This window comes from Sorex fumeus, unplaced genomic scaffold (genome assembly GCF_029834395.1).
Source record: "Sorex fumeus unplaced genomic scaffold, SorFum_2.1 ptg000095l, whole genome shotgun sequence".
Lineage (NCBI taxonomy): Eukaryota > Metazoa > Chordata > Mammalia > Eulipotyphla > Soricidae > Sorex > Sorex fumeus.
In genome coordinates, this window is record NW_026606152.1 from 612,852 (window position 1) to 626,119 (window position 13,268).

The 13,268-nt window shown below is 57.4% G+C and overlaps 1 protein-coding gene across 1 annotated transcript in view; it reads right to left on the minus strand.

Annotated features, from left to right (window-relative positions):
- TSC1 (TSC complex subunit 1) overlaps window positions 1–12,678 on the minus strand; it is a 30,128-nt gene extending 17,450 nt beyond the window's left edge. Inside the window, exons 1-5 of the mRNA XM_056132852.1 lie at window positions 12,664–12,678; window positions 8,623–8,685; window positions 3,137–3,318; window positions 2,170–2,273; window positions 605–757 (exon numbers count right to left, since the gene is read on the minus strand). Of these exons, the coding sequence (XP_055988827.1) occupies window positions 605–757; window positions 2,170–2,273; window positions 3,137–3,242 (363 nt within the window). The 5' untranslated portion in view covers window positions 3,243–3,318; window positions 8,623–8,685; window positions 12,664–12,678. The remainder of the gene's footprint in view (window positions 1–604; window positions 758–2,169; window positions 2,274–3,136; window positions 3,319–8,622; window positions 8,686–12,663) is intronic.
- Between the last annotated feature and the right edge of the window lie 590 nt (window positions 12,679–13,268).

The window sequence follows — 13,268 nt, forward strand, 5'->3', positions numbered from 1 at the left end:
TGAGCTTTCAGTTCCCATGCAGAAGTGCTCCAAGGGGGCTCGCAGACATCAGTTTTCGATCAACCAAACCTGACATGCTGTGAGCGTCTGGAAGAGCCTTCCAGCCCTTCCTTCTCAGCTAGCTAAGGGAGCACCAGGACTCGAGGCTCAAGAGACACAGAGGGTCTGAGGTGGAGGAAGGCGAGACAAACTGATGCGATCCGAGAGGGTGGACCGTAATGTGGAACCAATTAGGCTGAAACATTACCACACTTGCTTGGACCAAAGCCAGCCTCCCCAAGCAACGTGGACTGAGAACTCAGTGGCCATCCAACCCGGGACCAAACAGTCAATTCCAAAAAAGACAGCCTGAACGTGTTTCCGTATATGCAAAGTTCAAACCCAGCTGGCCCGTTGAGGTCACTGAGGCTCCAGGACTCTGCAAGCCTGTCAGTGCGTGTGCGCACGCGCGCACACACACACACACACACACACACACACGTGTGCACACATGCGCGCGTGCACACATATGCACACACACAAGCACACACACACACACCTGCACACACATGCGCACACATGCACACGCACACACGCACACACGCACACCCCCGCAACATCGTACCTTGAGGCATTTGAGCAGAGAAGGCAGGAGAGGGGCCTGAGAGAGCTTGTGTTTCCAGGACGGCTGCAGCCTCACGACGTGCCCCAGCAACACCAGGGTGGTGAGCCGAGAGGTGGCTTTGCCCACATACTCATTCATCTTGTCCAAGAGGTGCTGGGGAGAATAAACAGAGCTCCAGGTCCCGGTGGCTTTGGCATGAGGGCCGAAGGTGACGAAAGCAACGGCAGCACGCATGCGATGGCCTTGCTGGCCCCCGAGCAACCCCAGAGCAGGCGAGCAGCAGCGGCGCCTTCCCTGGGCCCGACGCAGAGCCGCACCGAACAAGCGGACTCGCGCCTTGCCACCTCTCCAAGCACACACAGGCCACTTCGTTTTGGGGGGTCCCACCCAGAGATGCGCAGGGGTCACTTCTGGCTCTGCACTCAGGAATCACTCCTGATAGTGCTTGGGGGGCCGTATGGGATGCCGGGGATCGAACCCGGGTCATCCGCGTGCAAGGCAAGCGCCTCCCCGCAGTCTTTACACTCTGGCCCCACAATCTGCTTCTTCCAGCACCCGCTGGGCCAAATGGAGCTGGACACTGTGGGAGCCATGAGCGGCCCGTGCTGGAAGCTGCCCCTCCTGCTCCGGCCCGGCCCTCAGTCTGGCCCACAGTGGAAGGGCAAAGAAAAGAGCGGAACGGAGAGCGGCACCAAGCACAAGGCGAGCAAAGTCTGGTCAAGAGCAGGCAGAGGCCCAGACCTCAGCCACGCCTGCGACACTCAGCTATTGGCTCCGGCTGCCCCAAACCAAAGTGAAAGGCAGAGACACGGAGCCACTGAGGCAGGCGCTGGGCCACAGGTGTCTCCGTCAGTCGCTTGCTGCCCAGCAACGCCTGCGCCAGGCCTGGGCCTGAACACATCTGTCTTGGGACGGCTCTCCCAGGCAGCCCAAGCGCAGGTACCAGGAACTCTAGACAGAACCTCAGAAGGCCGGCTCTACCCACCGCTGTCATGACACGCTGGTCCCACAGAGCCAGGAACTTGGCATCTGGGACTGGCTGCTCAAACACGGGCTCATGCAGCTGAGCACGGGGGTCACTTTAAAATGAGGGGCTGGAGCAACAGCACAGCGGGTCGGGCGTTTGCCTTGCACGCGGATGACCCGGGTTCAATTCCCAGCATCCCATATGGTCCCCTGAGCACTGCCACGAGTAACTCCTGAGTGCAGAGCCAGGAGTAACCCCTGTGCATCGCTGGGCATGACCCAAAAAAAACAATGAGGGGCTAGAGTGATAGCACAATGGGTAGGGCATTTGCCTTGCATGCGATGGACACGGGTTCAATTCTCAGCATCCCATAGGGTCCCATGAGCACCACCAGGAGTAACTCCTGAGTGCAGAGTCAGGTGTGACCCCAAAAGTCAAATAAATAAATAACATAAATAAAATGAATCCATGATTTACTCTCTGATAATGCTGCATTCAAGGACCTATTTGCATGCCCAGACAGCAGTGGTCACAGGAGGCCTTCCCAGGCACAGTGGAGGCAGCGGGGCTGACGTCCAGCCCGCCCAGCATCACCCACCTTGTCGTGAGGCTCCTGCAGGGTGGTGAGGATGTCCAGGACCGACTGGGAACTGCTCTCCATGTAGTAATCCACCAGGGCGTTGACAAGCATGGGGCCACGGTCTGCACGGAGCAGAGGGCATGGTCACGGAGGCTCCCGTGCCGGGCCCCGCCGGGCTACGCAGCGATGCGGCCCCACAGCACGGCTGCTCCAAGGGCACCTGCCACGAACGCTGGCGAAAAAGTCCCTGCTTTGGCAGGGGGCCGGGCCCGATGCACGGAGACTACTCCTGGCTCAGTGCTCGGAGCTGCTCCCTGTGTGGTTAACAGGCCAGGCAGGGCCGAGGATGGAACCCACGTGCAAAGCCTGAGCTCAGCACAAGGGGCATCTCCCTTTCGCGCCTTTATTTCAACACCCAAAAAGAACCCACGTCTGCTGCAGCAATTCCGGTCGGATGAGAGTTCATACAACTAGGCTGGGGAGGAGCACAGGGGACAAGGCATTTGCCTCAGATGCGGCTGACCCCAGTCCCATCCCCAGCACCATGCAGGGTCCCCGAGCACCAGCGGGATGACTGAGCACAGAGCTGGGAGTGGGCGCCGAGCAGTCTGGGGGGCACGGCCCCCAGCCCTCCCCGCGCCCAAAAAAGTAGACAGAAATGGGACTGGAGCAATAGCACAGCAGGGAGGGCGTTTGCCTTGCACGCAGCCGACTCTGGTTGGATCCCCAGCATCCCATCTGGTCCCCCAGCACCGCCAGGAGTAATTCCTGAGTGCAGAGCCAGGAGTAACCCCTGAGCATCGCTGAGCGTGACCCAAAAAGAAAAAAAAAAAAGAAGACAGAAACCCAGAGCTGGTCCACAGCACGCTCCTCTGCGTGTGCTGGAGGATGTCTGGAACTGAGAGTCTAAGACAGAGGACCCGGCCGGCCTGGCTCGTCCCCAGGACCCCGGGAACGGGCGCGCAGCAGAGCAGGGGCGGCTCACCCGAGCTGAGGTTCTCCCTGAAGACAGCCGCCACGTCGTCGCGCACGCTCAGCACAGGCGAGTCCAACATGGCGAGCAGCTCCCCGAGGTTGGCCTGCTGGGCCATCGTCTCCCGTGATGCGCTGCCGGAGCAGGCCGGGCATCACACACGCGGCAGGCTCTGCGTGGGTGCCATCACCAGCCTGAGGAGAGACAACGCCGCCACCGAGACTCTACCTGCACCCCAGAGAAAGGTCTGGTCGGAGTTCTGCAGTCTGAAGTGATGGCACAGCAGGGCACGTGGCCCTGCACATGGCTGACCTGGGCTTGGTCCCCAGCACACACAGGGTCCCCCAGCACCACCAGGAGTGCTCCCTGAGGGCCAAGAGTAAGCCCAAGCACAGCGAGGTGTGACCCCAAACAAACAAAAGGAATTTTGCTGACGGGGAGGGCACCTGTCTTGCACACAGTGAACCGCGGTTTGATCCCCAACACTGCATGTGTCTCCCAGCACTGCCAGGAGTGACTCCTGAGCACCCTCTTGTGTGGTCCAAAACCAAAAAAAAAAAAAAAACCCACACAGAGATTTGAATAATTCTTTTTTGTTTTGGTTTGGGGCACATCCAGTGATGCTCAGGGGTTACTCCTGGCTCTGTGCTCCAGAATCACCCCTGTGGGCCTCGGGGGAAGAGATGGGATGCCAGGGATCAAACCTGGGTCAGTCACATGCAAGGCAAACGCCCTCCCTGCTGTGCTATGGCTCCAGCCCCTGAATAACTCAATCCTCAACAAATCTATCCAAAGGGATTCTGTGAAATACAGTCATGAGAGAGAAATCTGATTAGTGATCATCATGGTGAGTTAGTAACAAAACTTACGGGAACTTTACTCCTGCAGAATTCTGCTCTGGACTCCAGCTGTTAGCTTCAGATCAGTCTGGGAGAGACTGTTTGTCAGAAAAGGGAGGGAAAGCCCAGCAATTTCCTGGGCTTTCCACAAGGTCCATGAAGGACAGTGGGCAGGGACACACAGTGGGCCGGAGCTCAATTCCCGATACTACTGTGGTCCCCACCCCACGCCCGGACCCCACCAGGAGTCTGTGAATTCAGCCCTCATTTAATCACAGGCTGCTGGCACTGCACCAGGCCACTGGATAGACGGGCAGAAGAAACTGCCAGCTTCCAGCCTGGGGTTCTCAAAAGCAACGAAGCAAACGTCTGATCTTCACACACACAAAAGGACCCAAAAAAAGCTCCTTCCTGGGGCTGAGAGCACAGCACTCGGGGCACTTGCCTTGCACGCACCTGACCCACGTTTGCACCGACAGGAATGATCCCTGAGCAGAGCCAGGAGAAATCATAGCTGGCTGTGCGCCCCCCAAAGAAACACCTCATTCCTCAAGTCTCAGCACACACCAATAATTAGGATGTCTCCCTGCCTGGCTCTCTGCGCTCCCATTTACAGCTTCCAAAGAGGGACCCACACGCTCCCGACTCAACCACTCGGTGACCAGGGCGCTTGCCCCAATTTGCAGGGGCAGAAACCGAAATCAAGCAACTTGCTAGATCGCAAAACTAGCCAGAAGCTAAAAGAAGGAAGATCGGAAATCTGAGCCCTTGCTTGTCTCCCAGTGCCTCGGCCAGCCTGGTTCGCTCTGCGAGAAGCCCATTGTCTCCTGAACACACACCCCCTCTCGCTCCTCTCTCAGCTTTCTAAGTAAGTTCCCATGAAAGCTACCTTGCTTTACCACACAAATCACTGAATAAAAATTTTAAAAAGAAATCACAAAGGATGTCCACTTTAAAGGGCACCGCGAGACCATGGTAGGATTTGGTTGTTAAAGGGCTCCAAACTGTAGAGAAGCAGGCCCCCGCTCCCGGCCAGGTCAGGGGGATGAAGGATGGTGGCAGGGCACCTGGGGCACTGAAGGCCAGCTCGAGACTCAAGACCCTGAGGCCGGCACTTTTAGGTCTGCTGGCCTTTCTTTTGGTTTGGGGCCATATCCAGAAATGCTCAGGGCTTCCTTCTGACTCTACACTCAGGAATCACTCCTAGTGGGGCTCAGGAGACAATCAGGGGTGCCGGGGATTGAACCCAGGCCAGCCATTTGCAAGGCGAGCGCCCTCCCCACTGTCCCACGCCCTAGCCCCCTCATGTGAGCTTTCTTTGGTGAGGCTGGGGTCCTGGTTTGAGGACCACACCAGGGTGCTCAGGGGACCATGCAGGCCCAGCTCCCACAAGCAGGGCCACACTGGAGCCCCAAAACCATCTCCCTGGCCCCAGGATGGCTCTTTATTGTTCCGGTTGTCGAGGTTTGGCTGACTTGGCTCTTGGGCGACACCTGGCTGTACTTAGGGCTCAGGGATCCCTCCTAGCTGTACGGGAGACGTTGACTCAGAAACCAAAAGAAAAAAAAAAAAAACTAAAGAAAGCTCATTAGAACATCCTGGGTAACATTCTTTAGTTCTAAATTCTACTTTTTTGGGGGGGGGTCATCTGGGCCCCACCCAGCAGAGCACAGGGCTTACTCCTGGCTTTCCGCAGAGCTCACTCCTGGCGGACACTCGCACTGGACAGCGTGGCGCCGGCCCCCCAGAGCACTGGCCCCTACAAAGGCACCCGTGGGGATCCCAGGGAGTTTTCCCCGTGAATGCTCAGCATCTTCCCAGGGTGAGAGAGAGCACAGCGGGAAGGAACTTGCCTCGTATGTGGCGAACCGAGTTCCAGACCCAGCATCCCAGGAGTGATTCCTGAGCGCAGAGCCAGGAGTAATCCCTGAGCATCGCCGGGTGGGACCCCAAAAAGCCAAAACAAACCAAAAAAATGTGCTACGTAAGAAAAAAAATTTTAACCTGGGGGGTTTGGGTGAGTTCTATACCCAGCACTACTCAGGGATCGCTCCTGGTGGGCTCAGGGGATCACACGGGGGGCTAGAGTCAAACCAGGCCAGCACATAAGACAAGCATCTTTCTATTTACACTCTCTCTCCAGTCCCTGAAATTATATCTTTATTCCAACATATATAGAATTGTTTGTTTTTTTTGGGGGGGTGGTGTCAAAGGTCCACATCCAGCGATGCTCAGGGATTACCCCTGGCTCTGCACTCAGGAATTACTCCTGGCAGTGCTTGGGGGACCATACGGGATGCTGGGAATTGAACCCAGGTTGGCCACATGCAAAGCAAATGCCGTACCCGCTGTACTACCACTCCAGTCCCGAGAATTGTTTTGTGGCATATATTACAAGCAAAAGAACCTGTCATCAATTTTTGTCTTTAATTTGCCGTCTCAATTTTAAACCATTTGTCAATAAATTTATATTTTTGGAATACAGCTCATTGTGTGGGTGAATTAAAAATAACACGTCAAGGGGCCAGAGAGATAGTATAGCCTGGTTCCATCCCTGGCATCTCTTGGGTACCCCAAGCACCACCAGCTGCTGAGTGCAGATTCAAGAGTAATCCGAGAGCACTCCCAGTGTGCCCAAAAACCAAAACTAAAATTAAAATTTAAAATTTCAGGCCACAGTGATGGTACAGTGGGTAGGGTACTTGCCCTGCACATGGCCAGCCCGGGCTGGGTCTCCAGCATCACATACGGTCCACTGAGGCCCAGCAAGAGTGAGCACAGGGCTGGCGTCAGCATTGAGTGTTGCCAGATGTGACTGAAAACTAAATATAAAATAAAAACGTAAAATGTTAATCTTTCACTTTTGGTAAAAAAATAAAAATTCGCCAACAACATCTACACTAAGTCATCCAGCAGTCAGACATCAGGAATACAGAGAGTGGGGGCTGGAGACAGTCCAGCCGGAGGGCACTGGCCTTGCACACACGCCCCACAGGGTCCCTTGAGCCCCGCCAGGAGCAGTCCTGAGCAATAGCAGGTGTGGCCCAAAAACCAAACCCAGGGCTGGAGTAATAGTACAGCCGGTAGGGTGTTTGCCTTGCACACAGCCGACTGAGCTCAATTCCCAGCATCCCATACGGTCCCCTGAGCACCTCCAAGAATAATTCCTGAGTGCAGGAGCCAGGAGAAGCCCCTGTGCATTGCCAGGTGTGACTCAAAAAGAAAAAATAAATAAATAAATAAATAAACAAAAACCAAACCCAAACCAGCCTGTGGACTGGAGGGTGCTCAGAGCGCTGAGTGCTGACCTGCCAGAAGGGGCACAGGCTCTGCACCGGGGATCACCCCTGGGCACCACCCAGTGGCTCCCAACACTGCAAGGGAGTCACCTGATCCCCAGGAGGGGCCCAACAATAAACAAAACTACTATACATGCGCACATATGTAATATAGCAAATGCTGCACTCGCACTGAGGAGATAAAGACGAACAGGAAAACCCACATTAAGAGGAAGAGGAGGTGCTCAGCGAGAAGGAGAAAACAGCCCCAGAATGGCCTCTCCTACTGGGATATAAAGAACCTCCTAGGGAGCATCAAACGCCCCGTGGCAACAGACACGAAGGCCACCAACTGGTCCTCAGCAGGCAGCCTGGCACTGGGGCGGGATGGGGGACAGATACTCAGGGACAGTGGGGGAGAGGAAGGCCTGCCACAGAGGTTGGCTGGGATGGGGCGGGGGACGGGACTGGGGACATAGTGGAGAGGAGGGGGACATGGTGAAGGGAACAGTGTTGGAATAATTTACATCTCTGGAACTCCATCATAAGCACCTTTGCAATTCAGTGATTCAATGAGAGAGAGAGAGAGAGAAAGAGAGAGAGAGAGACCTGGGCCTAAGAGAGCACAGAGAGGTGGCCACTTGCCTTGCACACAGCTGACCAGGTATGACCCCCAGCACCCCATCTGGTCCCCCAGTCACCAGGAGTAACTTACTCTGTAAGCCCTGACACCGCCAGGGGTGGCCCCAAAAACAAACAAAAACCAAGCTTGGAGCCAGGGAGAAGGCACGCCAAGCTGGAGCTCATGCTCGTGCTCATCCCAAGAAACACGAGGGAGTCCTGAGCACTGTGCTGCGAGAAGCCCCTGAGCACTGCCAGATGAGTGAGATCCAAAACCTGAAACCAGGCGGGGCTGGCTTCACTCACTGGCCTGACTGGCCTCTCGCCAGGCTGCTTGGGCAGGTTCCGCCAAGAACAGAGTCAGCGGAGCCACGCAAACCAGGAGGCAGACCATCGCCACACGCCTGGCAGGGCAGTGCTGGCCGCATGTCCTGGGCTCTGTCCTCTCGGAGGCTGCCACCTTCCCACCTCGGACACAGTGGCCCTGACCAGTAGCAGCTGCCAGGGTGGCCGGGAGAGACAAAGGCCATTGGCTGGTTTAGCCGTGACAGCGGCAGCGCCCTGTGGTAGAGTCCCCACACAGGCTCTGCGGAAGCCCAGGGGACCTCTTGGCCCAACCCCCTGCCTGGACGGCGGCGAGTCGCAGCAAAGGGGCCGTGACAAGACGGAACCTGTGCCACATGCCCGACAGGGTCGGCTGCCGGACACCGCCAGGAATCACCAGAACCCAAAGGCCCAGGAGCACCGACACCAGCCTTACCTGCTCCGGGGACCACGGGGGCGTCAGTTTCCAGTGCCAGCAGCCGGGGGCCTCTCATGGTCACTGAAGGGAAACACATGACAGGCCCTTCTGCCTGAGCCCAGGCGCCCGTCCCCGGCAGGGGGCTGCTCCCACCCTCCCGCCCGGCTTCCCATGCCTCCGCCCAGGGGCTGAGGGAGGGGAGGCCCCGCACCCACACCCGCCCCTCCCTCCTCTGGCCACAGACGAACGGGCACATCCACCCAGGCTGGGCAGTCCCCAAACGTATCCGGCCCAACGGGTGGGGAACTCGCTTCCGTCTACACAACAAGTTGCTGAGACCCCCAAGTAGCGGTCATTTCTCTCTACCCCGTTTATTACACTTAAATAATCAAGTCGGACGTGAGTGGCCATGCGTCAGCATGCTATGAAAACGGAGGCCTCAAACTGTGGGCTCCCCACCCCCCAACACCTACAGCCTATCTCAGCATCCAGCCACTGTTCAGAGCAGCCAAGACCGTGTCCGCTGCCTTGGTGGCTGTCCAGGGCTGTGGTCGCACACAGAGAAGCTGGGAAGCAGCTCCACACACACCGCCCTCACATCCTCTCAGAGCAGTGACCATCTCTGGCCCCAGGTGACAAGTCCTCTCTCTCTCCTTTCCCACAGTGGGGCCCGAGAGACAACTGTGGCCAGGCAGCGGTGGGCAGCCTCAGGGCTGGCGAGCCTTCACACAAGCCACTCACTCAACCAGGGGAAGCCTGACAGGAGAAGGTCTGAGCCGCGACCCCTTGGTCCTGACACTGTGTCACGGCAGGGTGACACTCCCTGGGGCTCGGCCAGCTTTATCGGGGGACCAGAGGCAAGTGCGGCCCAGCCCAGAGCACTGGCCCTGACAAAGGCACCATGGGGATCCCAGGGAGTTTTGCCTGTGAATGCTCAGTATCGAGACCTCGAAACTTCCTGGGTCCAGAGAGAGTACAGTAGGTAGGGCACTCGCCTTGCATGTGGCCAACCCAGGTTCAGTCCCCAGCATCCCATAGGGTCTGGGCACTGCCAGGAGTGATTCCTAAGTGCAGAGCCAGGAGTGACCCCTGAGCAGTGCCACATGTGGCCCAGAGGCCGAGAGAGAGAGAGAGAGAGAGAGAGAATCTGAGAGAGAGAGAGAGAGAGACCCCAAACTTTCTATGTGAAAAGAACAGTGCAGGCAGGCCAGGACAGAGTTAAAAGCTAGGTGTATGGTATGTTTTGCATGTACAAGGCCCCAAATTCAAGCCCGGCACCACATGGCCCCAGAGCACAGCTGGGTGTGGCCCCAAGGCCTCAGCATGGCCGTCTGCGGCTCTGGCTCCCAAGCTCTGCTGGGGTGGCCACAGTGACCCCCAACATCGCTGAACCTGGGCAGCACTGCCTCAGTGGACAGAGCACCCCCTGAGTACCGCGGGGGTGGGGGGAAACCCTGCCCACAGATGGCCACTAGCAGCAGGGATGGTCGGAAGGCGCCCAAAGCTGGCCACTAGTACTTCTATTGTAGCATCCCCCTGCTGATTCCGGCTGAGGGGGCTCTGGGAGGTCAGTGAGGTGAAGCAAGGGGGTCTGTGGGGGGTGGAGCGGGCAAACAGCGACCCTATGGTGAAAACTGAACACACGCTGTCGCCTAAAGTGACGCACGGGGAAGCCCCCGAGATGCAGACAGCAAAGGAGTAAGGGGAGATGTTCCACCCCGGGACTGTCCAATCAACTGCAAGGGGAGCCCCAGGCCTGGACAGCCCCCCTCAGATGCCGGGGCCATGCTCTCACTCAAGGCCACTGCGGCCGCTGTTGGCAGGCCCACGCGAGTTTGTTTTTACTTTGTTTGGGGCCATACCCAGGGATACTCAGGGGCTACTCCTGGCTCTGCACTCAGGGATCACTCCTGGTGATGCTCGAGGGACCATATGAGATGCCATGGATTGAACCCTGGTGGTCGTCGTGTAAGGCCAACCCCCACCCCGTGCTGTCCTATTGCTCCACCCACTTCCTTTTTCTGGGTTTTGGACCACAGCCAGCGGTGCTCAGGGCTCACTCCTACTGGTGACACTCAGGGCCCTATGGGGTGCTGGCCATCAAACCCAGGTTGGTGCATACGAGGGAAGCACCCTCCCCCCCCGCCCCCCGTGCTCTCTCTCCAGTCCTCACAAGTCCATTGTTTTTCATTTGTTTTTGGTCATACCCAGTGGTGCTCAGGGATCACTCCTGGCAGGCTCTGGCTACGCTAAGGGTGCCAGGGATCAGACCCGGGTCAACCACACGCAAAGCAAGCGCCTGACCCACTGGACTTTTTCCACCGTCCCAAGTCCACTTTTAAATAAAAACCCAGGGCAGCCCAGTGGGAGAGAGTAAAGACTCTGTGCCTCAATGCTCAGAGCTGGACCAAGGCATGCAGGACCGCTGGCTGTCACCATCACCCGAACGCACTGCAGTCTGACATGCCGACTCCACACTCCATGCCAGCCCAGCGCCCAGCAGGGGGGCAGTTCTGGAGCCCCACCCGAATCCTCAGGAAGCTCCCTCTGCCCGTGGTCATCCACGACAGGTCAAGGGGCTAGCCCCCAAGAGGCCGCCTTGGACCCCTTGAGAAAGTGCTTTCACACGGAGCATCGGCTGGCTCCTCGGCTCTTCCCAAGCCAACGTGGTACATGGCCTTCTCCCCGGAGCACGGACGTCATGCAATGGGGTAACTGCGAGTCATATTGCCCAAGACACTCTGGATGCCAGACAGTCCCCCAGGAAGGCAGCTTTCCAACACCCACCGAAGGAGGCCCGCGCTACCCGGAGGCTCAGCTAAACGACTCGAAGACAATTCAGAGGCAGCACAGGGGCAAACGGGCCATCGGAGGCAACCTGGTCCTGTCAGCGAAGATGGCGCTCCTGTGCCAACTCTGCCCTCTCATGCCAGGCCCGGCCAGCTGACTCTCAGGGGACAGCAGAGAATATTCTAGCAAGTGCACCAGGCTGGTTGCAATAGAAGCGGGTGCGCTCCGTGCTCTGGGTCTCCCCCAGATGCAGAGGAGGAGGAGGAGGAGGAGGAGGAGGAGGAGGAAGGGGTGGCCACGGAGCACGCCCGCAGCACCCGCCAAAACGTGTGGTCACGCGCAGTGCCAATGGTCTCAGCAGCCACGGTCCCCAAGGTCAGGGACGCAGGGCAGGGCAGCGCTGGATGGGCCGTCAGAACTCTGCCTGCAGCACACACATCCTTGACAGTCAGTGCGTCGACACCCCACTCCCACTGGGAACCCCCAGCACCCTGACTGGAGTGCAGAGCCGGATTTCAGGAAGGCAGAGCACTGACCCCGGAATGTTCTGTTTCCAGAAACGTTTCTCAGGCTTTGGTTGTTCTCTTGGCACAAACAGAGTGACTTACCAAGAGAAAACAAAGGACCAGACCAACACTGGGGGGTGTAGCTGAGAGAGGGGAGCACCGCACAGAGGGGAGCACCACAGAGAGGAGAATCAGCATCTCAGGAGGCAAAGAGCTAGTATGGAGGTTAACAAGTGCCCAGGCAGAACGTGCCCCGCCCCCCATGCCCCAGGCAGCAGCCCCCAGGCATGGAGCTGGGGACTAGCCCCTCACACCCTGCAAGAGTTCTCTGCGTCTCCAACTCACCAAAGTGACATTCAGGAACTGAAGAGAGGCCCAGGGTCTGAGCGTCTGGACCACGAGACCTGCCTCACGCGGAGCCACTTGAGGGCCCAACCCCCGGCCCTTCTCTGGCCCTCCCGCTCAGAAGCTGTGCCAGGGGGACCTCCAAGGTGGTTCTGATGCCCACGCAAACTTGAGAACGATCGACAGGCACAGGAAGAAGAAAGCAGGTGAAGGTAGGAAATGCTGTGTGGACTTTCTGGTGTTGAGGGACATGAAAGTTAACTCTGGATGCCGAAACACACACTCTGAGGTCCAGAATCAAGGTGATGGACCTGATGATGGTGTGAGCCTTGGGGGAAAGCCCAAGGGAATTCTGCCAGGCACTAAAGGTCCCAGCACCGAAGAGTGCCAAGGCTGCCCACAATTAGCAGTTACATACCTGCGCTCATCACTTCTCTGTGCTTTAGGTGCTTGTTTTTTCAAGGTAGTATCGAAGTGTTGAATTCCCAGGAAGCGTAAGACTCTCCCAACGTAAAAGTTACCAAGGGGCCGAGCAACAGTACAGCAGGTAGGGCATTCGCTTTGCACGCGTCTGACCTGGATTCAATCCCTGGCATCCCATAGGGTCCCCCAGCACCACCAGGAGTAATTCCTGAGTGCAGAGGCAGGAGGAACCCCTGAGCATCGCCGGTGTGACCCTCCCCCCTAAAAGAAAAAAAAAAAAAACAAGACTTCAGGCGCATCACGCAGTGCACAAGCCCATTCTTGAAGCTGGGGGCCCTTCCGAGTGAGTCACTGGTTGAAGGAGAAAGGAAGTTTTTCAAAAGCCGAGTCCATTTCTTTCTGGGCTCATGAAGTTCTTAAAAGCCAGAGCCCAATGTCCAGATGTGTGGACTTTCTGGTGACGAGGGACATGAAAGGGTGTTAGTCTGTGACTTCACGGAGATGTTCAGAGGGCAACTGAGGTACTCCGGAGTAAGTTTCTGCGTTTTGTTTGCAGGCCACACCCTGGGATGCTCAGGAATTACTTCTGGCTCTGCTCTC